At 40.5% G+C, this 23,495-nt stretch overlaps 1 protein-coding gene across 3 annotated transcripts in view; it reads left to right on the top strand.

The window, feature by feature from the left end:
• snx29 (sorting nexin 29) overlaps positions 1-23,495 on the top strand; it is a 443,022-nt gene that overhangs the window by 257,043 nt on the left and 162,484 nt on the right. For all 3 annotated transcript variants that reach the window (XM_059654177.1, XM_059654176.1, XM_059654178.1), the window contains one exon: positions 12,470-12,586. In XM_059654177.1, coding sequence (XP_059510160.1) covers positions 12,470-12,586 — 117 coding nt within the window. The remainder of the gene's footprint in view (positions 1-12,469; positions 12,587-23,495) is intronic.

The raw sequence follows: 23,495 nt of genomic DNA, 5'->3' as shown, positions 1-23,495 counted from the left end.
GCACATCTTTGGATTAGGGGAGGAAGTCAGAGCATGTGTTGGAAACTGGTGCTGATATGGGGAGAATGTGCAAATTCCCCACAGACTGTCATGCAAGGTTGGAATCAAAGCCGGGTCCCTGGCAATGTGAGGCAGCAATGATAACTGCTGAAGCACCGTGCCTTTCTATAAGCTTCCAAAAGCAACTTGTATTTAAGATTGTGTCTGGAGGCTAACCTAAAAGCTCAGGGACCGGTTGGTTTCCTCATGGGCTCATTTTCCTCACAAGTCATTGCATAACCTTGCATGGGTCAAGTGCAAATTTTATAAGTTTAAGGGGAGAGGGTGGGGCAGCAAGTTCTGTGAGTCGACCGCATTTCCCTCTCTGCAACCCAGTAATGTCACTCAACTCCTGTTTATTTCATGCACCCACCATGGAGATGTCAGAGATCTCACAAAAAATGGTGCTTTCCAAGAGTTCTCCTGCATCCGGACTGGCACAAGATAGAGGAGGCTGTGGAAGTCAGCACCAATGGGCTGTTCAAGAGAACCTGGCTCCAGTTGCACAAAGAATGAATAATACACTGCTGCGCCAGGGTATGAGTCAGAATCCACTCAATGCTTCATACCCTTCTGAGTGAGGGTTATCATTGTGAGATGGAAAATGCAGAGAACAGTCATGCACAAGATTGAGTGCCAGGCATCTCCATGAAATGACTCATGTCACATTATTGCAGCCATCAGTACACTACTACTTGCTAGAATTCACAATTAAAATATAAAATGAGTTATAACACTGAGTTGCTGTCACATCATAATCTTAATGATCTTCCTTCACAAATTGAAGAGCGTAGACATCTGAAAGCTTTTCACTAAAAGTGAGCATGGGACAAGGACATAACCACAAAGATGACTTTAGGATGAATAATTCACAGGTATCTGCATATGTCATCCATCACTTCATAGGTTAACATCAACTGCAGCTCTTTGATACTGAACCACTGTTCGTTCAGAATTATTTAGTACTCAGTTTCCCCAGACCACATTCTTTTTATTTGTGACGTGCTCAGACAATCAGAGCTCTGGGAATTGAAATCTTTAACTGTATCTATCAATGCAGGCCTAGCTCTCATTTCCCCTTAATGCTCCTCTTTTGAATCTACTCTATGACTCTCTGTAGGCACAGGAGAGTGCCTGACACAAGGCTTTACCCATTTTGAGGAGCAGGTACTGAACTGGCCAGGAAGCAAGGCATAGCTGGCTATGTCTCTGGGGACTTTGGGTAACTCCAGCTATTTAGTAAGAGAGTCTCCAGTTGCGCATCAAGCACCAGTGACTAAATGAAACCTTCAGAAAGGTTAGCAGTTTTTCTTCATTGCCTGTGGATCCCAGTCCAAGCCAGGACAAAAGCCCCCCACCCCAAGTCCATCCCTATCAATATCTCGAACCATGTCTCTGAGGAAGAACAGTCACGCACCTCCAAGGATACCCCATCAAAGCCTTCCTCCCACCTCCATCAGCTGAAGCAATCACTTTGGTGGGTAGCGTTGTATGGAGTAAGTTTGGGGTTACATTCTGGTGAGCATAACACAGGCATGAACTCACACCTCGAGGCTAAAGAAGCACTCAAGGTATTGAGTACTCTGAGGACTGCTGTAGAATAGGCTACTGCTGATCCTAGTTCAGATAATGAGCCTCGGATTAATGAGCAGATGGAGATGCATAGGTAAGGAGGTGAGCATCTGGCAGAGGTGCCAAAGATCATGTCCAGATTGGAAGGAAGGGCAGAGAAGACCAGCCAGGTTGTGAAGAGATAATGTGGCTCCTGCATGCAACTGTATGACCGCTTCCATGCAACATGTGAAGAGCTTCCAGCTTCCAAGTGAACAGTCAAGTGCAGCAGGACATGCAGTATCTTCCGGATATACATACACAGGAACGATTCGCTTCGTCACTTGAGCCTTGGGTATATTCTTTCACTATCTGGGCAAGAGGAGGGTCTAGAGATTGCAATCTACCTCCAGCTGCTTTGTCTCCTCAAGGGCTGAGATTATATTCTGACAGGGATGATGAGTGATAGGCAAGCTTCCAGGAATTTTTATCTCAGGACACACCAGAGGTGCCATACTTCACTATCACCTCTCTACCAGGCACCTTGATGTCACCATTAGATCACACTAAAGTGGTTGCAACTACAGGTTTGCTGGAGACCCCCAGCAGGTTGGAGCTCTCGAGGCCCTAGACCACCAAAGCATACTAACCACGGTCATCTGAGGCAAGCCAGCAAAGGAGTCAGCAGGCTTCCTCAAATAAGCTGCTGTTGGTGAAGTGATGTCAAGATATAGCGGTGAGAAAACAATGATTAAAAGTCACTTTGAAAGAGTGAAGCCATTCCGAGTGCACGGGTATCAAACCTCTGTATTACCTGGTTCTTGATGCAAATGTAGCACGTTGCCAGATCGTCCTGTGATCTCTCTAAATCTGTTAAGGCGTTTAACTATTTATCTTTTCCTTGTAGATGACTTTGAGGTGTGTTGCACTCTCGCTGGTGTGTCATGTATGTTTGTCTAAACAAAATTAGTTGCAAGGTTATCAGGCATAGGTTGGAATGGGAAGTAATTTGATCACTTATAATATTAGATGGCAGAGAAGGTTCCTGTTTCTAACTTGTGTGTTTGTATGTGGAGCAGTGGAAAGACCCGTTATCCTTTCTGTGGCCTTGGATGAACGTAGCTTCTGGAATGTGGGGGCTTATGCCAAATGCTTGGGGTTTGGGACTTATTCAGCATATTGTCGCTCCTCTACAAGTCTGCATAGATGACTGCCCATGAAAATTGAAGTTTGAGTCTTGAATTGCAATCTCATGTAATCTTAAATAACTCCATACTGATGCCATGGCTGGGAAACTGAACAGGTAGCTCAATTCTGGGTGATCAGAACTGAGCATGATGGTCACGATGTACCTTGACCACCTGTACTATTTAAGTAACAACTCCCTTGATTCGCTCTCAGTTGTTGGGTTGTATAGAATCATGGAATGGGCACAGCATAGAAGCAGGCCATTCAACCTGTTTCAGAGATAATGGGAACTGCAGATGCTGGAGATTCCAAGATAATAAAATGTGAGGCTGGATGAACACAGCAGGCCAAGCAGCATCTCAGGAGCACTGCTTGGCCTGCTGTGTTCATCCAGCCTCACATTTTATTATCATTCAACCTGTTTGGTCTTTGCTGGCTCCATGGAGGGAGTGATTCACAATAGCTGCTCCCTGCCTTTTCCATGTAACCTTGCAAACATTTCCTTATCAGACAAGAATAAGGTTTAACATAACCTCATGTGGAGCTAGAAGAATACAGCAACCCAGGCAGCATCAGAGGAACAGGAAAGCTGATGTTTCGTGTCAGAACCCTTCAGAAATCTTGATTCAAATTTCTGAAGAAGTGACCCGACCCGAAACGTCAGCTGTCCTGTTCCTCTGATGCTGCCTGGCCTGCTGTGTTCCTCCAGCTCCACACTTTGTTATCTCTGATGCCAGCATCTGCAATTCTTGCTATCTCTTTAATATAACCTCCTCATTTTTGCACTCTACTCCCTCTTGATAAAACCTTTGTAAATCATGTTCTTAACCTGACCTGCTACTTACTTTGTTTCATTTGCATGTGTCCCCAGTTCCTCCTGTTCTAGAACCTCATTTGGAACTGTACCCTTGATTTTGTATTGTTGCTCTGCATACTTCTGAGCTGTATTTCAACTTGATTGCATTGGTATTTCTGAATTATAAAGAAGCCATACGTAGTAAATATGAAGCAGGTACTATTCAGTTACGCTTGGAAAATGACACATTGTTTAAACTAAACCGTGTAATTAGTTGAAATGAAGGGACAGCAACAATGTTATTTTTGTTTTCTCCTCAGGAGCAGTTAGGATAGTTGTTTTCCCTATCTCAATTTCTTCGGGTGCCTGGAATAATATTTAAAACCCAGCGGTACATTAGTACAATAATGTCACTGTGTTCTATCACAACTGTCTGCAAATTTCAATAACCCGTTGATATATTCTGCTATTTAGCCATTCGACTCAGACAGCTAGTGACAGCAATCTAAGTGTCATCCACAATGTGACTACAGAGCAGCAGATACATTTGCAAGTGGACCACTTGTTATCTATAACCCTGAGGCAAACTGAGTGGAGAAACCGTCAGAAATAATTGATCTGAACATAGTTATAAATGTAACATTTTATAAGAATGTGGGACTGAAAGGGCATTGGAACCATTTTCAAACTGTCTGGTTGTACATGCATATTTTGGGATTGTGTCTTTAGTTTAGGCGACAGTGGAGGATGGGTGCTCTTGTGACCTGCTTTGAATCTTGTTGACATCAATCCATGCTGGCTTGGTTGTTCGAGGTGGGTGGGGCAGGCTGTTTTATAGGGAAGTAGCTGCATGAAAGTCACACCTACAAGCAACCTTCTGAGCTGCTGCACTGATGGTGGATAGATTGTTTGGCCAGTTTTGCTCCAGAGGCAGATAGTGCGAGTTGGGAATATTCCCACCTTGCCACATCTGCCTCAGAAGAAACTCTTCCAAATGGTGGCATCTCCTTTATGAGGGTGCTAATGCAGGGTAGAGTCCAAGCCCCCAACCCTAATTGCAGATTGGAGGAGGCTATGGAGTGTGTCCCAGTTGTTTTGTTCAATTTGAGCCCTCATTCCATATATATCATCACCCCACCACCCATGTCCCATGCCATCATAATGTCAACTCATGATATCCATCCATACTCATGTATGGTTTCTTAAAATTCACATTAACCCTTATAGCCCCTATGCCCATCTTGGCATGCTGACATATTCATAACCTCGCATAACCTAATCCTTTAATGACCTCTTTGAGCTGTCAATCAAACTGAATTTAAGAATCCCTCATGAAATAATAATTTGATGAGGCGTCTCAATGATGCATGCAAGCTTAAAAGGACTGGGAATTTAAATAGGATTTAAATAAATTTAACCTGTCAGTTTGACAGATCATGTCCATCCTTAAAGTCCATTCACCTCTACTTAAATAATTCATGTCTCATCAAATGTATTTTAAGGTACTAGCTACAGCAAAAATGGGGTATGTTTCAACTCAGCACTGAACCTCACCCCATGTCCTTTACCAGCAAAGATGGGATTTGTCAATGTGTGTGGTGAGTGTTCTGAATCTATGGCTCTCTCATTTTTAAAAGTCCTCAGAATCTCTGTGAAAATCTAGGCCTTAGACTTCAACCCACTGGGGATATTAGGAGTGTTAATTTCTGCAGATGGCTTCACTTCAATTTCTCTAGTTAATTCCAAGATCTAATGAAGCTGGGAGCTAATTTGCATTTTTACCTGAAGATAAGGCCCATGTGATTGCCATGGAATGAGCTTTGAGAAGGGAAGAGTCCACAGGAAGTCATTGTTGTTTCATCACACAGGCTTGCCTTTAAAATATCACTAAACCTTGCAGAAAGGGTCAGCCTGCAAGATTCAGCACTAATATTGGCCCCTTTAGACCTTGGTAGACAGCAGGACATGAAGGCCACCTATGGTCCTTCTCACAACAGACCTAATCGGGTTGGAGGTAGGTGGATCGTGGGGATTCTTCCATCCTCTGCCCTGACTCAATGCTGCTGCTGCTCGAAAACCTGCCACTGGAGAGGCACAAGGTTTTGCCAAGATTGTAAAGCACCATGTCTACTCAAATATTCTGGGGAGGTATGACCCATACTTCTCTCAGGAAATAAATCCTTTTCATATTCAATGTACAAACTTATTTCCACAAGACCCTGTAGTGGGAAAATCAGTTACTTAAAATTCCAACAGTCAAAGTGGATTTTACTGAACAACTGTCCCTTCATTAGCGCATATATCTGGACCTTTGTATTGGTCTGGACAACATCAGATGTGATGTTGCAGACTGTTGGCTCTCCCATCCACCTCCAATATAACTAGCAGTTGTTACAGCTGGGAAGCACAAGGATTTTGGATTCTAAAGTGAATCTGATATGTCATCTAAAAGGAAAAGAGGCCCACGAGTTATTCTTATGCAAACTTGTTTTTTGCTAATTGCTTTTATGTGGTTCTTGTGCCATTGACTGCTGGCATGAATAGGTGGAGGCAGCCAAGTTTTGAGAGTGGCTGACTGAAGATTTTTTTTGTTGGGTCTTCTGGTGTTGCTGGTAAGTGACAATAATTGTTCTGTCCCAAAGCCAGTAGAGTGTTGTGGGTTTGGACATATCTACCCACCAATTCCACATATTCAATCCACAAAAACCCTTTCAACAGCTCCTTTGAAATCTACTACATCTACCATTCAGGAGGAAAAGGGCAGCAGATACATAGGAACTTCACCACATGCAAGTACCTCTCCAAAACACAAACGCTCTCTACTTGGAATAATATTGCTGTTCCTTTACTTTAATTGAGTTAAAAACCTTGGAACTTCCTTCAAAGAAGAACAAAGAACAATGCAGCACGGGAACAGGCCATTCGGCCCTTCAAGCCTGTGCCAATACATTTTGCTCTTGCTTACTAAAAATTTCTTCACTTACAGGACCCACATCCCTCTATTCCCTTCCTATTCATGTATTCGTCCAGGTGCTTCTTGAATTCTGCTTTTGTGTCTGTTTTCACCATCTCCTCTGGCAGCACTTATAACTGTCTACACACCAAGAACTACAGTGGTCAAGAAGGCGGCAGCCACCACCTTCTCCAGGTCAGGGACAGGCAACAAATGCTAGCCCAGCCAGTGATGCCACCTCCTATTAATTAATAATAAAAAGAATTATTGTTACAATGTCATGTCACTGGTACTTAAAAAATGTACATGGATCAAACTGATGCAGGAAATCTGCACAAAATATTGCAACATCTTACGAGGAGCCCCACTGCTGAGCTGATAGGAGAGTATTGCACTGAAGTTGCAATCTTAAAACCCAGTCTTCAGGATAAAAATCAGGTAGTGAATGACCATAGTGCAGTTTTATTCTGGTTAAGTTCTTTACCATGGCACAATCAATATACAATACAAACTGATCAACATAGTGGTCGCTATGAAGTAATTCATTGTGTCTGATGTACTGTTTCTGAATGTGCTGTAAATAAATCTGTCCTTGCATCTGTAGCCTAAACCGTAACTGTAGGAGACTGTCAATTAAATGGGTTTTCCCAAAAGATGATGATCCGCATGCGGCAGAATGTGGTGCTATCTATACAATGCATCTGTGATGATACATGCTACAAAGTACTTTTCACCGTATCTTCCTAGATACATGTCACAATAAAATCTACTCACTCACTCATCCTTTTGCACGTTTTGTTTCACAGATCTGAAAGAACAACCTGTATTTGTTGCAGCAGTGGCAGTGCATATAATGGGGCCACTTTCCTTTGAAGGGATGTACAAAATTGCATTTACTTCCATTTATTATGTTCATTTTCCTATCAACCCTCTCTGTTGGTGCAGTAGGATACTCTGAGTTGACTTCTTGATTGAAGGTGTTGGCTTAAAGCAGTTGAGGAGAACATGCACACTGTTTCAATTAATGGGGAGAGAAAATTAAACCTGGTCTGTGCCTTTTGGTTCACTTAACAGCTGAAGGTTTAACTTTTCCCAAATATATAGAATACATGATTAGCAGTGCATTACTTTAAAAGGAAGGGAGCTGTTTGTTACTTACTGTAAATTTACAAAAATCACAAGTAGCTGCAGCCAAATGTATATGCAGTAGCTCAAATATTTCTACCAACAGAAGAAGAAAACTCAATATAGATACACATTAAGCTCATTTAACTTGGCAGCTTTGTTTTGGCAGAAGGGATTATGAAAGGAATGGAATTTTAGACTTGGGTGAGGATATTGCAAATGTCTTAACTAAGGAGTAACGGTTGTATTTGATGATAACACCAGAATAAATGCAAACTCAAGATTGTGTAATTAACATAGTGTATTAATTCTTTATTTTCAGCCTGTAATTGCCAACTGTGGTTCATATTATTGATCTCAATTTTAGGGCACTCTGAGTGTTAAATAATATTTCGTTCTAAGCAAATCCTGATTCTAACTCAGATTAGAAATCAGAGAAACAAAACTTATGGTTCAAAGGGGTAAATAAAGTGGGAACTATGTCAAGGACAACAAGGTGTAGAGCTAGATGAACACAGCAGGCTAAGCAGCTGGAAAGCAAGGAGCAAGGAAAGCTGATGTTTCAGGCCCAGACCCTTCCTATTATCTCTGATACTATGTCAAGGATATCGCCAGTACATTTAATAGCTCATTTACAGGTATAATTTGTACATTAAACAGCAATAAAAGATCAGAAGGTCGAGCTGGACCTTGTAAGACAAATATGTATTTTCAGCACTCACACTGAACACAATACTCTAACTTGAGTCTGAACAGTGCTGGAATGAATATGTCAGTGCACAATAATTTTACTCAAATATGTATAACAGTCACCAGAATTGATCTTTCCTTTGCAATCTCTGCCTGCAGGCATGTGTGACCCACAGTATCATGACTTCCACTGTGTTTAGGGCAAGGAGGCAAGTGAGTAAACTCACTTCATCTGGTGTTGTGTGACTTTTGACCTTGTCCAAAACAGCTGTCACTGGTTAAGACATTAGTTGAAGTGCTGACCTGAATTCTGCGCAGCCCCTTCAATGAGGACTATCAGATACATGAAATGAGAGTCGGCTGTTCCTAACACTGAATTCAACGCCTTTATCAAGATGACATGTTGCTGCTAACCCTGGCCTAAACTTGCTTTGCAGCTCACTACCCCAACTTGGCCATTTTTGCAGGTTTTTTTCATATGTGCCAAAATTTGCCCCCATTCATGCCTGCCTCTTCCTTGTTTAAACTCTCTGCAGTAGCATAGTGCATGGTTTGAGATTTTGCTCCTAACTTTGGGCAGTATCTTCAAGCTGTATGCTAATGAGACTTGCTGTGTGGCATACAAAATACTTGCTTTCTAAAGCTTTATTTGCAGGGAAAATGAAGTTCCATGTAGAGCAAGAGAATATTAACACAGCAGTTTGATTATGATGTTTGGTATTAATGCATTAAAGTAAATTTTCTCCTTTGGTAATTATGGGCAATGTTAGTTTGTACAGTTGGAAAATTGGGTGCAAAGTCTGTAATTTAAAGCATGTATTCATGAAATTTGTTTTTTCCTTCACTTTGAGAGCTCAAAGTATGAGTTTGCATTTTATGGGCTATACTTTTGCTATAGCAAAGCATCTAATTTTGTTCTTTACACTTACTTTGGCATTCTTCAGTTTAAACAATTCTGACCACACAGTTGGTGAGCAGCACCTAGTAATGATGTGGTGAAGAAAACACAGCAGCTAGTACCAGATAGCAGCCGATGAGATATCTCCTTAGCAATGAAACTTAAGAATTTGTAAACCAACTCCAAAAGGCCTAAGAGAAACAGAGAATAAAAGACAATCTCTGCAATGGCAAATCAAGTGCTGTACAGGAGAGACAGAAAGGCAAAGTAAGAACATACAAAATGTAATATTTTTAAGTTGCCCCCACCCCAAAATTCAAAACCTGAAGGAATGAGACTTTGCAATTGTCATAGTTAATTTTCAATTCCTTTTCATTGTCGCCAAGAGAAAGGCAGTGGCATAGAGTTAATATCACCGGCCCAATAATAGAGGCCCAGCTTAACATTATGGGGTGTCAGTTTGCATCTTATTATGGCAGATGGCGAAACTTCAATTCGACAAAAAAATTTGGAATTACCATGTTAGCTTAACAGTGACCACGTAACCATTGTTGATTGCCACAAAGGCGAATGTCTTCTCAAGTGTGTCTTAGGAAAACCTGTCGTCCTTAAGCGAATGTGGTTGACTCTTAACTGTCCGAGGCAATTGGGGCTAAGCAATAAGTATTGACCCAACCAACATGCCCACATCCCATGTATATACATGAAAATGAAATCATCTTGTTAAGAGAATGCCTGTAGTAATTAATGTTTGGTTTAAATATGTGCAACAAGCCTATTTCATATCTAGTGCGCAATCGTAGCAAATTCATAATGTTCATTGCAAGTGAGTAATGAGGCAGACTGCAAAATGCCACTTTTGCAAATCTAAGTTGGGCAGCAGTTTTTGGATATTCATAATTAACAGTACATTTGTTCCATGCCTGCAATTGTTGCACTGTAAATCCTAGGGAGCACCATTAGCCTTATCATTACTTTGGTAAATTCTGACCAATTAATACTACAAATTGCTACCTCTCAAAATTGGGCGTAATGAGTCACCTTTACTTTGAAAATTAGTGTTTTATTTGTTGGTCCGTAATAAAGATGGAATCTCAAACATCCATCAAAATGAAGAGGAGCTTGCACGTGCAAGGAAATAAAGGCTGTTAAACAATCAAGATTCCATTGGAAAGCACTGACCAACTGTTTGGGACTGTGGCTTGGATTTTTGCACACAAGCCTAAATAAATTTTGTTTATTTGCGAATTATATATTTTCTTAAGCAGGTTGAACATTTGATAAATGATACTGAAGGAGACTGTACTTAAAATGTATTCATCATAGTTATGGTGGTTGGACAAAATTATTGGAGTGGAGCAGGAAGAGAGATGATGGGTCAAATGGTTTCCTGAGCTGTAGTCATTCTATGATTGTCTGCATAGCCCGTAGTATCTATGTCAGTGAATAATGAGAAATGCTTTACAGTTTAGGGAATGAGGAGATTCTTAATGGATGGTTCTTCTTACCTTAGGCATTTAAAACAATTTATTACATGGTCTTTGCTTTGTAAAAGAAACAGCATGCAAGGAGACCCATGTACAAGAGTTTCTTCTACCTCCCTCCTACTTGGGTAGGAATAGGGCCAGTCAAAGAAAGAAGTGGGAAATTGTGTGTGGACCCTGTGGAGATCGGAGAGGTCCTACATGTATATTTCTCATCTGTTTTCACTCAGGAAAAGGAGAATATTGTAGAGGAGAAGACTGAGTTACAGGCTTCTAGAATTGAAAGGATTGAGATTAGTAAGGAGGCGGCGTTATCAATTCTAGAAGGTGTGAAGGCAGATTAATCCCCTGGGCCGGATCGGATTTTTCCGAGGATTCTCTGGGAAGCTAGGGAGGATGATTACAGCAGAATATAGATAGACTGGAGAGTTGGGCAGATAAATGGCAGACGGAGTTCAATCCAGGCGACTGCGAGGTGATGCATTTTGGAAGATCAAATTCAAGGGCGAACTATACAGTAAATGGAAAAGTCCTAGGGAAAATTGATGAACAGAGAGATCTGGGTGTTCAGGTCCATTGTTCCCTGAAGGTGACAATGCAGGTCAATAGGGTGGTCAAGAAGGCATACGGCATGCTTTCCTTCATTGGGCGGGGTATTGAGTACAAGAGTTGGCAGGTCATGTTGCAGTTGTATAGGACTTTGGTTCGGCCACATTTGGAGTACTGTGTGCAGTTCTGGTCGCCACATTACCAAAAGAATGTGGATGCTTTGGAGAGGGTGTAGAGGAGGTTCACCAGGATGTTGCCTGGTATGGAGGGTGCTAGCTGTGAAGAGAGGTTGTGTAGATTAGGATTATTTTAATTAGAAAGACGGAGATTGAGGGGCGGCCTGATTGAGGTCAACAAAATCATGAGGGGTATAGACAGGGTGGATAGCAAAAAGCTTTTTCCCAGAGTGGGGGACTCAATTACTAGGGGTCATGAGTTCAAAGTGAGAGGCGGAAAGTTTAAGGGAGATATGCGTGGAAAGTTCTTTACACAGAGGGTGGTGGGTGCCTGGAATGCGTTACCAGCGGAGATGGTAGACACAGACACATTAGCGTCTTTTAAGATATATTTGGACAGGTACATGGATGGGCAGGGAGCAAATGGACACAGACCGTTAGAAAATAGATGACAGGTTAGACAGAGGATCTTGATCGGCGCAGGCTTGGAGGGCCGAAGGGCCTGTTCCTGTGCTGTAGGTTTCTTTGTTTCTTTTGTTCTTATAACTATCCAGTTCCCTGTCGAATTTTTCAATTGAACCTGCCCTAGCTCCATAACACGCACAGACAACACTTTACAGAGCTTAATGACTTGCTGCATAAATAAACTTTTCTTCATGTTCCCAATTACCTTTCAAATGTGCCCTGTGATTCCCAATCTTGCCACCAAAAGGAACAGTTTCTTCCTGTATACTCTGTCCTGACACCCTCTCAATTTTGAATACCTCTAACAAGTCTCCTTTCAACTTTTCTGTTCCCCGAGGAGAACAACTTCTCCAATGGATATACTTAACTGAAGTATTTGGTAGACTTTTCAGTCATTGTTTATTTGTAGAACATTAAATTGGCAATTGTAATTGCTTGAAAATCTTTATTTTGTTGACTCCTTTATTATGCACAGCATGTTTGAAATCTAAATAACTGAGTTTGCACCCTGTGGGCTGCATTTTATTTCTAATTTTCTGCTTCCTTTGTTTGTAGGTTGCCGAGATGCATGGTGAACTCATAGAATTCAATGAAAGACTACACAGATTACTGATGGCTAAGGAGGCCCTTATCTCACAGATGAGGCAGGAACTCATTGATTTACGAGGGCCGGTAAGTAGTTTTTTTATACTTGGTTTAGAACCTGTGGACTGCCCATTTTAGGTTGGATGATTGTCTATACATGTACAAAGTTCATGGACACAGCCACAGAAAAAAGTGTATTTGGATGATTATGAAGCAAACAAAACAGAGAAAGAATGCCAACCACACCAAAAGTTACATTTAAAAGACATGTGCAAGAAAATCAGTAGTTTGCTGCTTACAGAATTTGGAAAGAAATAGGTCAAAAATATAACTGCTTCAAACCTTGGGAAAACTTGGAGAAGGGACTTTTGAAGAGTGAGAATGAAAAGCAGTCCTATGGAGTGTGCAATGATTTTATAATCAAATAGAATTTGTTGATTCATGAAGGCATAATAAAAAATAAAGGCAAATTACAGGATGCACAATAAAGCAAACAAATTAAAAGAATTTGCATCCTGATGCGTTAACGTAAAATTAATTCAAGAAAAGTAATTGCTAACATAACTGAATCCATTACCAGCTACAAGAAATTTGTGTACGAACATGCAAACAAATCGCAGCAGAGACCATCCAGCTCCACAAATCTACTCCGTCACTTTAATAAGATTGTGGTTACTTTGATTGTAACTTCAAATGCGCATTCCCACGACTCCGAATAACCTGTCACCTTGATCACCAAGAATTTATACACCTCAGATTAAAATATTCAAACACTTTGCCTACACGGCCTTTTCAAGAATGGAGTTCCAAAGACTCATTGTTGTCCGAGAAAAGAAAATTGCTTCATTCCTGTTTTAAATAGGTAACCCCAAATTTTTAAAAGAGTGACTTTTAGAAATAGATTCTCTTGTAATCATAGACATTCTCTCTACATTTGTCCTGTCCGGAATTCTCAGGATCTTGTATGTTTCAATCAAGTTGGTGCTTACTTCTTAGACACCAGCAGATAAAAGCATAGCCTGTTCATCCCTTTCTTTCTAGAACGACTCAACCGTTCCATGCATTAGCTTGGTAAGCCAGAATTGCTTCCAGTGCATTTACATCCTTCCTTAAATAACCAATTCTGTGCACAGTACTCTGGATCTGTTCTCAACAGTGTACTGTATAACTGAAGCGTAACATTTCTACTTTAGTATTTAATTCTGCTCACAATAAATTACAATGTGCTATTAGCTTTCCTCATTGCATGCTGCACCTCCATACTAACCTTTTGTGAATCAAGCACTAGGACTCATGTCAAGGAAGTACTCAGTGAATGGCAGGACACTGGGATGCTCAGAGGAATAGTGGGATCTTGGGGTACTGTCCACAGGTCTCTGAAAGCGCAAGACAAATTAGGGTAGTAACGGCATAGAAGAAACTTGCCTTTATCAATCATGGCATTGTCTAGAAAAGTAAGGAGGTTATGTTGGAGATTTATGAAACTTTGGTTGTTTTCTTTGGCGCAGAAAAGGCTGAGACGCGATCTGATAGAGGTGTATAAGATTATGGGGGGCTTGGACGGGATGGATAGAAAGCAGCTGTTTCCTGAGGTGAAGGACCATTAACTTTTAATTTATTTTGGGGATGTGAGTGTCGCTGGCTGTCCAGCGTTTATTGCCAACCTCTTAAATGTGCTCGTGAGCTGCCTTCTTGAACTGCTGCAGCCCACCTGCTGTCAGTTGACCCACAATGCCATTAGAGAGGGAATTTCTGGATTTTGACCCAGCAACAATGAAGGAATGGCAATATGGTTCCAAGTCAAGAAGGTGAGTGTGTTGGAGGAGAACTCAAAGGTGATGGTGTTCCCATAGATCTGCTGTCCTTGTCCTTCCAGATTGAAGTGGTCCTGGTTTGGAAGGTGTTTTTGAAGGATCTTTGGTGAATTTCTGCTCTGCATCTTGTAGATAGTACCCACAGCTACTACTGAGCAGAGGGTACTTGTGGCTGTAGTGCCAATCAAGCAGGATGTTTTGTCCTGGATAGTGTCAAGCTTGAGTGTTAGAGCTACAGTCATCCAGGCAAGTAGGGAGTACCTCATCAGACACCTGACTTGTGATATTTGTTGCAGTATTCCGAGCATCTGACCTGCTCTTGTAGCAACTGTATTTATGTGGTGAGTCCAATTGAGTTTCTGGTCAGAGATAATCCCCCAGGATATTGACAGTGGGGGATTTAGTATTGAATGTCAAGGGACAATGGTCAGCCTGACATTTCTGTTGCGTAGATGTTACTCACCACTTGTCAGTCCAAGTCTGGATATTGTCCAGATCTCGTCGTATTTGGACATGGACTATTTCAGTATCTGAGAAGTCAATGGCTGTGGAGAGATTGTGAGGGCTACAAATGCCAAAGGCAACAACATCGAATAGTCTCATCAGCTTTCAGCAAAATTGCACCACATGGCACTGCTCTATCCTGAATGTCTTTCACCTCACATGGATGGGAAGAAAATCATACATCACTGAAGCTATGTTCTCCACAACATTAGACTTGGAACACAATTTCTCACTCCATTGTGTTGGTAAGTTTGTTTTGGAACTGACTCCAATTTTTTTTTCAGCTTCACAGTTACAAAAAGTTGCAGTGTAATTGTGTTTGAAATAAAAAAAAATAAATAATTTATTGTCGATGCTTCTAAAGACTGTGCTGTTATATTGGTTTTTGAAGAGTTGCAGCATCGTCATGGGATTTCTGTGAATCTGTTTGCATAATAAAGTGTCTGTCAGGTCTTAAACATTTGGAATTATTAAGATTGCTAGTTATTTATGTCATGTTGGTGACGTCTAACTGTTTCATCTTTGTTTATTGTGCGTTCTGCTGTCCTTTCTTCTTTTGGCTTGGATTATGATTGTATGTCTTCATCTGTGACATCAATCTGTCTAATTTCATTTCTATAGTCTTAGAGTCTAATGTGATCGCTTTTCAAAACGTAACAGTGTTTTTGTCCCTTGTCAGTTTATTCTCCTTTGGATACAGGAGGTTACCTGAATGTTGGAATTAAATCACCAAGACAATGTGTCCCTGTGCACTGGCAAAGAAATGATTAATGACGATTTGCCAAATAAAAATTGGGAACTATGAACTGAGTTGTTACCCCGATAACATTTATGTTTTGCCGTTGAGCAAAATGATGCAGAACGACAGCCATCCAATTTTGCAGTAAAACAAAATGTATGTTTTAAAAGCATATAATTTGATTTCATCTGCTTCTGCAGTCATGCAGTCAAGTCTTTGGGATTTATTGAGATATGATCTGAAATATTATCACTTTTGTAGACCCTTTTTTGAATCCTGAGCTGCACTGCAATTTTTTTGGAAATACTAGCAGCCATCACTCTGTTTTCTTAAATTGTTACATGTTGAAATCCACAGGAATCCACTATCTCCAAATACCAGCAGCTGGTCTACAACACTTTAAAACCTTGCATGTTGCAAATATGCTGGTCTGAAATTTACCTTAATTTTTTTTTGCGTTCTGCACCATGAAAAGCTGTCTGCCTCTGCTTCTTCGGTAAACATTAATGGAAGGCAGGGTGATTGACAGCCTCCAGGCTTGGATTGCAGTGATGTACCATAGGGATCAGTGATGGTCCCTTATTGTTTGTCATATTCATAAATGATGAAGATGAGAATGCGGGAGGGATGATAGATAAATTTTCAGATGGCATAAAGATTGGTCAGATGGTTGACAGTGAAGTGGAAGATGTTAGACTACAGGACAATATAAACAGATTGGTTAGATGGACTGATCAGTTGTGGATTGAATTTAACTCTGATTAATGTGCGGTGATGCACTTTGGAAGAAATTACAAGACAAGGGCGTATTCAACGAATGGCAAGACAATGGGAAGCTCAGATAAACAGAGGGATCTTGGGGTGCTTGTCCACAAATCCCTGGAGGTAATGGGGCAGGTTAATAGGGTAGTTAAGAAGGCATAAGTGACACTTGCCTTTATCAGTCACAGCATAGATTATAAGAGCAGGGAGGTTATGTTGAAGCTGTACAGAACTTTGGTTCGGCCGCAGGTGGACTACTAAGTACAGTTCTGGTCAACCCACCATAGGAAGGATGTGATTATACTGGAGAGGATGGAAAGGAGATGTTGTCGGAGATGGAGCATTTTAGCTATGAAGAGTGCTGGATAAGTTCTAGTTGATTTTTGGCAGAACAGACTCGTTGGGTTCAGGGACCTCTTCTGTACTGTATGACTCTATGATTACATTGCATACTGAGTTTATTTCTGGGTTTAGCAGTATATCTGAGGAAAAGTTCCCCAAAACTCCTTCCCTAAGGGCATTATGAGTCAAGTTACTGCATGTGGACTGCAGCAGTTCAAGAAAGCAGCTCACCACCACCTTCTCAAGGGCAATTAGGGATGGGCAAGAAATGCTGCCCAGCCAGCGATGTCCATGTCCCATGGATTGATTTCAAAAAAGTGAGCACCTGGATGCACTTACTTACACCATAAAGATGACTTGTACTTTCTTTGATTTGTGACCAAATGCATAGTGCGCAGCCATGTGGAGTGTTTAAAGCAGAAAACATTGACACCTGAAGGGGAAGCTGGGTATGTTAATGAAGGAAAAAAGAACAGTGTGATATGGGAGCGGAGTGGAAGGAGGCTTGTGTGGCATATGGGCACACCAACATAAACAAGTTAAGCTAAGCAGCTTGTTATTGTGTGGTAGATACAGCCTCATTGAAAATGATGAAAAGGCATACGGCATGCTTTCATTCATCAGACGGGGTATTGAGTACAAGAGTTGGCAGGTCCTGTTACAGTTGTATATGACTTTGGTTCGACCACATTTGGAATACTGCGTACAGTTCTGGTCGCTACATTGCCAAAAGAATGTGGATACTTTGGAGAGGGTGCAGAGGAGGTTCACCAGGATGTTGTCTGGTATGGAGGGTGCCAGCTATGAAGAGAGGTTGAGTAGATTAGGATTATTTGCATTAGAAAGCTGGATGTTGAGGGGGGACCTGACTGAGGTCTACAAAATCATGAGAGGTATAGGCAGGGTGGATAGCAAGAAGCTTTTTCCCCAGAGTGGGGGACTCAATTACTAGGGGTCACGATTTCAAGGTGACAAGGGAAAAGTTTAAGGGAGATATGTGTGGAAAGTTCTTTACGCAGAAGTTGGTGGGTGCCTGGAACACGTTGCCGGTGGAGGTGGTAGAGGTGGGCACGATATCATCATTTAAGATGTATCTAGACAGATACATGAATGGGCAGGGAGCAGAGGGAAACATATCCTTGGAAAATAGGTGACAGGTTTAGATAGAGGATCTGGATCAGTGCAGGCTTGGAGGGCCGAAGGGCCTGTTCTGTGCTGTAATTTTCTTTGTTCCTGGTTCCTAGTTCTTTGATGTGGAAGTGCCAGTGTTGGACTGGGGTGAACAAAGTCAGAGCTGTCACAACATCATGTTTATTTGAAATCACAAGCTTTCAGAACACTCCCCCTTCATTAGGTGAAGAGAAGAGAGCACCCAGGCACAAACTTTATAATCAGAGAGGTCAGAGTAGACTGGAGTGTCGACAGGCCGAATAATTTGTCGCTGCAACTGATCAAGAGTGTCAGACATTGTAAGTAAAATGTCAGCAGCTGAATAACAAGCAAAGGGGTGACCTGTAATCTAATTAAATGAGGCAGAGAGATAATTACAAAAAATTAAAAATAAGGTGGTGCTGGAGACTAAAGTCAAATTATAGGTCATCCCTTCACTTGTTATTTAGCTGTTGACACTTTACCCACACCATCTTACACTTCAGATCACCTGCAGGGACTTATTACTTGGCACTCCACTCACACCATTTGTATGGTATTTTTGTCTCGTCGCCCTTGATCTCTCTCTCTGTCCATAAATGCTCTGTTCTGTATGCTTCTCTCACTGCACCTGACGAAGGGGCTATGCTCCAAAAGCTCATGATTTCATATAAACCTGTTGGACTAAACCAGGAACAAAAACAGGGTTGCTGGAAAAGCTCGGCTGGCCTGGCAGCATCTGTGAAAGAGAAAACAGAGTTTATGTTTCGGGTCCAGTGACCCTTCCTCAGAGCTGATGGCTGGGAAAACGTCAGTTTATATGCAGAAAATAGGGAGGTGGCTGGAGTAGGAAGTGTGGACTAGGGTGTCCTGGAGTCCATGGGTGAGTCAAACTGCAATAAATGTCAAGAATTATTTATTCACCAATGAAAATAAAATCTAGCCTATTAAGTTCACTTTAACTGGGTTAACATCTGTATTAGTGTATTCAAACAGAAACTGAAAATCAGTTTAACAAAGAAAATGAAATTGCATAATTAATTTGACAGGTTTACTGACAAGGACTCAGTGTGCATCCCCCGAATGATTAATGATACATGTGTTTGTGTCGAGCAGAACTCATTCTGTGTTTGTTTTATTACTGTATAAATGTTTGCTTTTGTCTGTGCTTATTTTTCCAACCATCTTTTGATCTGTGTTTTAGTTTTTCATTGCCATGTAATCATCTTCTCATCTTTGGCCATATTTCAGATGTGCATTGAATGATCAATACCAAAATTAAATGATGACTAATTATTATTTGCACTGATGTACACTTTTGCATCTTTATGCGAATTGTCTCTAATAGGAAAGGGCCTAGGCTTTTCTCTACTGGTTTAGGTGGGCTCATATATACAGTTATAATACTTTTTGATGTGACCCATTTAATGCTTTGATATCCAAGGTGTGCACTCTTTGAGCTGTAAAAATAACTTGTAACAACACAAAAGCTTAAAAGGTTATTCAAATGGGTGCAAAACACTTTGCTATGAATATTCAAGGCGAGATTTGGATTTGTGCAGTTTCTAATACATACTGTGAAATCTAATTGGATCTTAAATCCTTTTCAGTACCAATTCACTGGACTGTTTTGGATTATGATCAGGATTTTTTTATACATTCAGATTAGCTTGATTTGTTTTACCTCCTATTCAAATCTGTTCAATCATTTTTCATTTCCTGTGATATGGTGTCATTTAACAGCTGTGATGATTGATGTAGAGTTCTTGTCTATTATACAATTTAAAAGAAAATTGGCTCAGATTACAATTCTATTTTTTCCCATCGTATATTAATACAAATATGACTGATGGCAACAGAGTTAACTTAGGGACACTGTTAATTTGTGGAACACCACGTTATTTCTCATTGCTCTCACTGCCAAATACTTTCTGTCCTGAATTTGCTGTCTCGGACTTCAAAAGCATTTTATCTCATTTTTCAAACATTTTTGCTTTATACAACAGATCTGTTCAGTTCACAAGCATGACTCCAGCCTCTGGTGCTTGCCATTTCAGTTGATCATCTTTTCTGATCCCTTTCAAGTTTAACAACAACATTGTGATAGCAGGCAGTCTTGCGGATAAGACAGATGAGCTCAGGGCATGTATGGGATCATGGGAGGGGTATGTAATAGCTATTACAGAAATGTGGCTGAGGGAGAGACAGGACTGGCAGCTCAGTGTTCCAGGGCTTACATTCTAGAGAAAGGGAGGCAGGAGAGGAGAGGGAGCAGCATTTTTGATTATGAGTAAAACACTTTTACACAGTGAATAGTTTGGGTTTGGAATGCACATCCTGGAAATGCAAGTTCAGTTGAAGCTTTTAAGATGGCTTTGGATCATTATTTAAATAGAAACAACATGCAGAGGAAATGCAGGAGTTTGGAACTGAGTCAAAATGCTCAGATATGATGGGCCAAAAGACCTCCCAGTCCTTTGTTTTAATTCTGTGATCCTGTTAGTTCTCTTCCTGCCACCACAGATGCTAGTTGACCTGATGAGTCAATCCAGCACTTTATTTTCATAATAATATTTCTTAACTATGCTGGATATTAACAGGATATTGGTCTCACTGAACATTTATCTGGGCATAACAATGTGTGGAACTAGATGAACATAGCAAGCCAAGCAGCATCTTAGGAGCAGAAAAGCTAATGCTTCAGGGTGGTGTCTAGACCCAAAACGTCAGCTTTCCTGCTCATAAGATGCCGTTCATCCATCTCCACACCTAGTTATCTTGGATTCTCCAGCATCTGCAGTTCCTATTATCTCTGATACAATTTATCTGGGCATTACGGCTGTCCTCAACGGATGTGTGTGCACATTGTTTCCTCTCTTTTTGTTACCCTGAGCTATAGAATATCTCCAGATGAGATGATGATGAACAGGAAGCTTCCATTCACCCTCCACCCCTTTCCATTACATGACTAGTTGGAACATTGGCAAAAATATTCAAACTTTACCTGTGGGGAAGAAAACCGTTTTCCCAACAAATTGTGATTGGGATGTCTCATGTTATTCTAATGTTAATACAAGTTATGGGTTCATGAGACAATGGCAAGAATTAACATCAATAGAAACGCCCTGCATTATGCGTTTTATGAACTGTAAAATTTTGAAAGATTGGATCAAATAACTCATGAAAAATATACCTGCTATAGATTGAATGTGTGGTCACATTGCACCTGAGTACAATTTAAGAGGCAAGAAACTACACACCCATTTGAGATTTTTTTTTGGAAGTAAACACCTCTGAAAATATTTTGAGTTAAACAATTTTCTTACCAATAAATTCAGTTAATTTTCACATCTGTTGAAAAATTCTTATTTTACATGATATGTTGATAAATTATTTCTTAAATTGTTTTGTTAATGCATGGGATTCAGATGGTTTCACAATGCATAGATACATGATAACATACAATGTTTTGAAAGGCTATAAATTTGTGCTTTTTGTGAAAAAAAGCTCTATTATATTAATTTTGAATGTGAAAAAAGTTGATGATAATGATTAGGCAGACTGGTGTAAAGAATACAGATCATGGTCATTGCGGAATCCTAAAACATATATTACATCATACATTATATCGCTATTTTTTGTGATCTGTTGTGTAAATTGTTGAACACAAAATGTTGAAATTACTATTAATACTTTGTATTTTAGTTATCAAACTTATTTTATTTTTGTACCTTATTCAGTTCACTTCTAGACTGTAAGATAATGAAGATTGCATTTTTGTACAGGTGTCAGATGTCCAAATCTCAGTTACTATTACTGGAGTATGGACTACTATCATCATGACTTAATGTAGTATGAACTGATTAATATGTGAATTTTAACCAGTAATGGCAATGATGCTCAAATCATATATGATTAATTATGGAATTCAGATTTCTATAGGGAGGTAATGACTATATCTTTCTCAGACCATGATATTTGATTAAAATTTAAAGCACCTTTGTTCCTAATGCCACTGCAAAATGGAGTGGAAGACTTTTTTTGAACTCTGAATGAAAAGACCTTTTACTTGCAAAGAACTAAGTTGTTTTTTTAATAAAAGTGAAAAATGTTGATCGTCGGCAATTCTCAATTAGCCTGAGACAACAAGATGTAGAGCTGGATGAGGCCAAGCAGCATTAGAGGAGCAGGAAAGCTGACGTTTCAGGTCTGGACCCTTCTTCAGAAATTTCTAGATGTCAATTGGTCAAACCAGGTCGGTCATGGCAGCCTTGAGGAGGGGTTCATAGAATGCATCCACGATAATTTCCTTGAACAATATGTAATGGAACCTATGAGGGATCAACCTATCCTAGATCTAGTCCAGTGTAATGAGACAGGAATAATTAATGATCTCACAGTTTGGGATCCTCTCGGATGGAGCGATCACAGTCTGGTCGTATTTAAAATACAGATGGAGCATGAGAAGGTACCTATGTCCTATGCTTAAACAAAGGAGACAATGAAGGGATGAGGGAGGAGTTAGCAAAGGTAGAATGGGAGCAAAAACTTTACGGTGGGTCAATTCAGGAACAGTGGCGGACTTTCAAGACGAGTTTTCACAGTGCTCAGCAGAAGCATATTCTAGCAATAAGGAAGAACTGTAGGAAAAGATAGAGCCAGCCATGGATGTCTAAGGAAATAAAGGAACGTATCAGATTGGAAGAAAAAAACACATCCAAAAAAGCAAAGGGTAGTAGGAAACTAGTAGATTGGGAAATCTTTAAAGGCCGACAGAAAGCCACAAAAATGTTGTAAAGAAACGTAAGACAGATTGTGACAGTAAGCTAGCTCAGAATATAAAAGCAGGCAGCAAAAATTTCTATAAATATGTAAATCATAAAAGAGTGGCAAAGGTAAACATTGGTCCTTTAAAGAATGAGAAGGCCAATTTTATAACTGGGAATGAGGAAATAGCCGAGACATTAAACAGTTATTTTGTGTCGGTCTTCACAGTGGAAGATACAAATAACATGCCAAGAGCTAATGGCAAGAAGGTTGTCGCAGGTGAGGACCTAGAAACTATCATTATCACTGTGGAGGCAGTGCTGGGCAAGCTAATGGGGCTAAAGCTAGACAAGTCTCCTGGCCCTGAGGAAATGCATCCCAGGGTACTAAAAGAGGTGATGGGGCAAATAACAAAGATACTCGTAAATATTTACCAAAATTCACTGGACTCTGGGGTGGTTCCTGCAGATTGGAAAACAGCCAACGTGACGCCACTGTTTTAAAAAGGAAGTAGACAAAAAGCAGATAACTATAGGCCAGTTAGCTTAACTTCGGTAGTGGGGAAAATGCTTGAATCTATTGTTAAGGAAGAAATAGCAAGACATCTGGATATAAATTGTCCCATTGGGAGCACCCAGCATGGGTTCATGAAGTGTAGGTTATGTTTAACTAATTTGTTGGAATTCTTTGAGGACATTACTTGCATGATGGACAGTGGGGAACCTATGGATTTGGTGTATCTGGATTTCCAGAAGGCATTTGACAAGGTGCCACACCAAAGGCTGCTACATAAGGTAAAGTTGCATGGTATTTCAGGTAAAGTATTAGCATGGACAGAGGATTGGTTGACCAGTGGAAAGCAAATAATAAAGGTAAATGAGTGTTTTTCTGGTTGGCAGTCAGTGGCTAGTGTTGTGCC

The sequence above is a fragment of the Stegostoma tigrinum genome, chromosome 23 (assembly GCF_030684315.1).
Source record: "Stegostoma tigrinum isolate sSteTig4 chromosome 23, sSteTig4.hap1, whole genome shotgun sequence".
Taxonomy (NCBI): Eukaryota; Metazoa; Chordata; class Chondrichthyes; order Orectolobiformes; family Stegostomatidae; genus Stegostoma; species Stegostoma tigrinum.
Note: the sequence above shows the minus strand (reverse complement) of the source record. Positions and strands in the feature narration are given on the sequence as shown.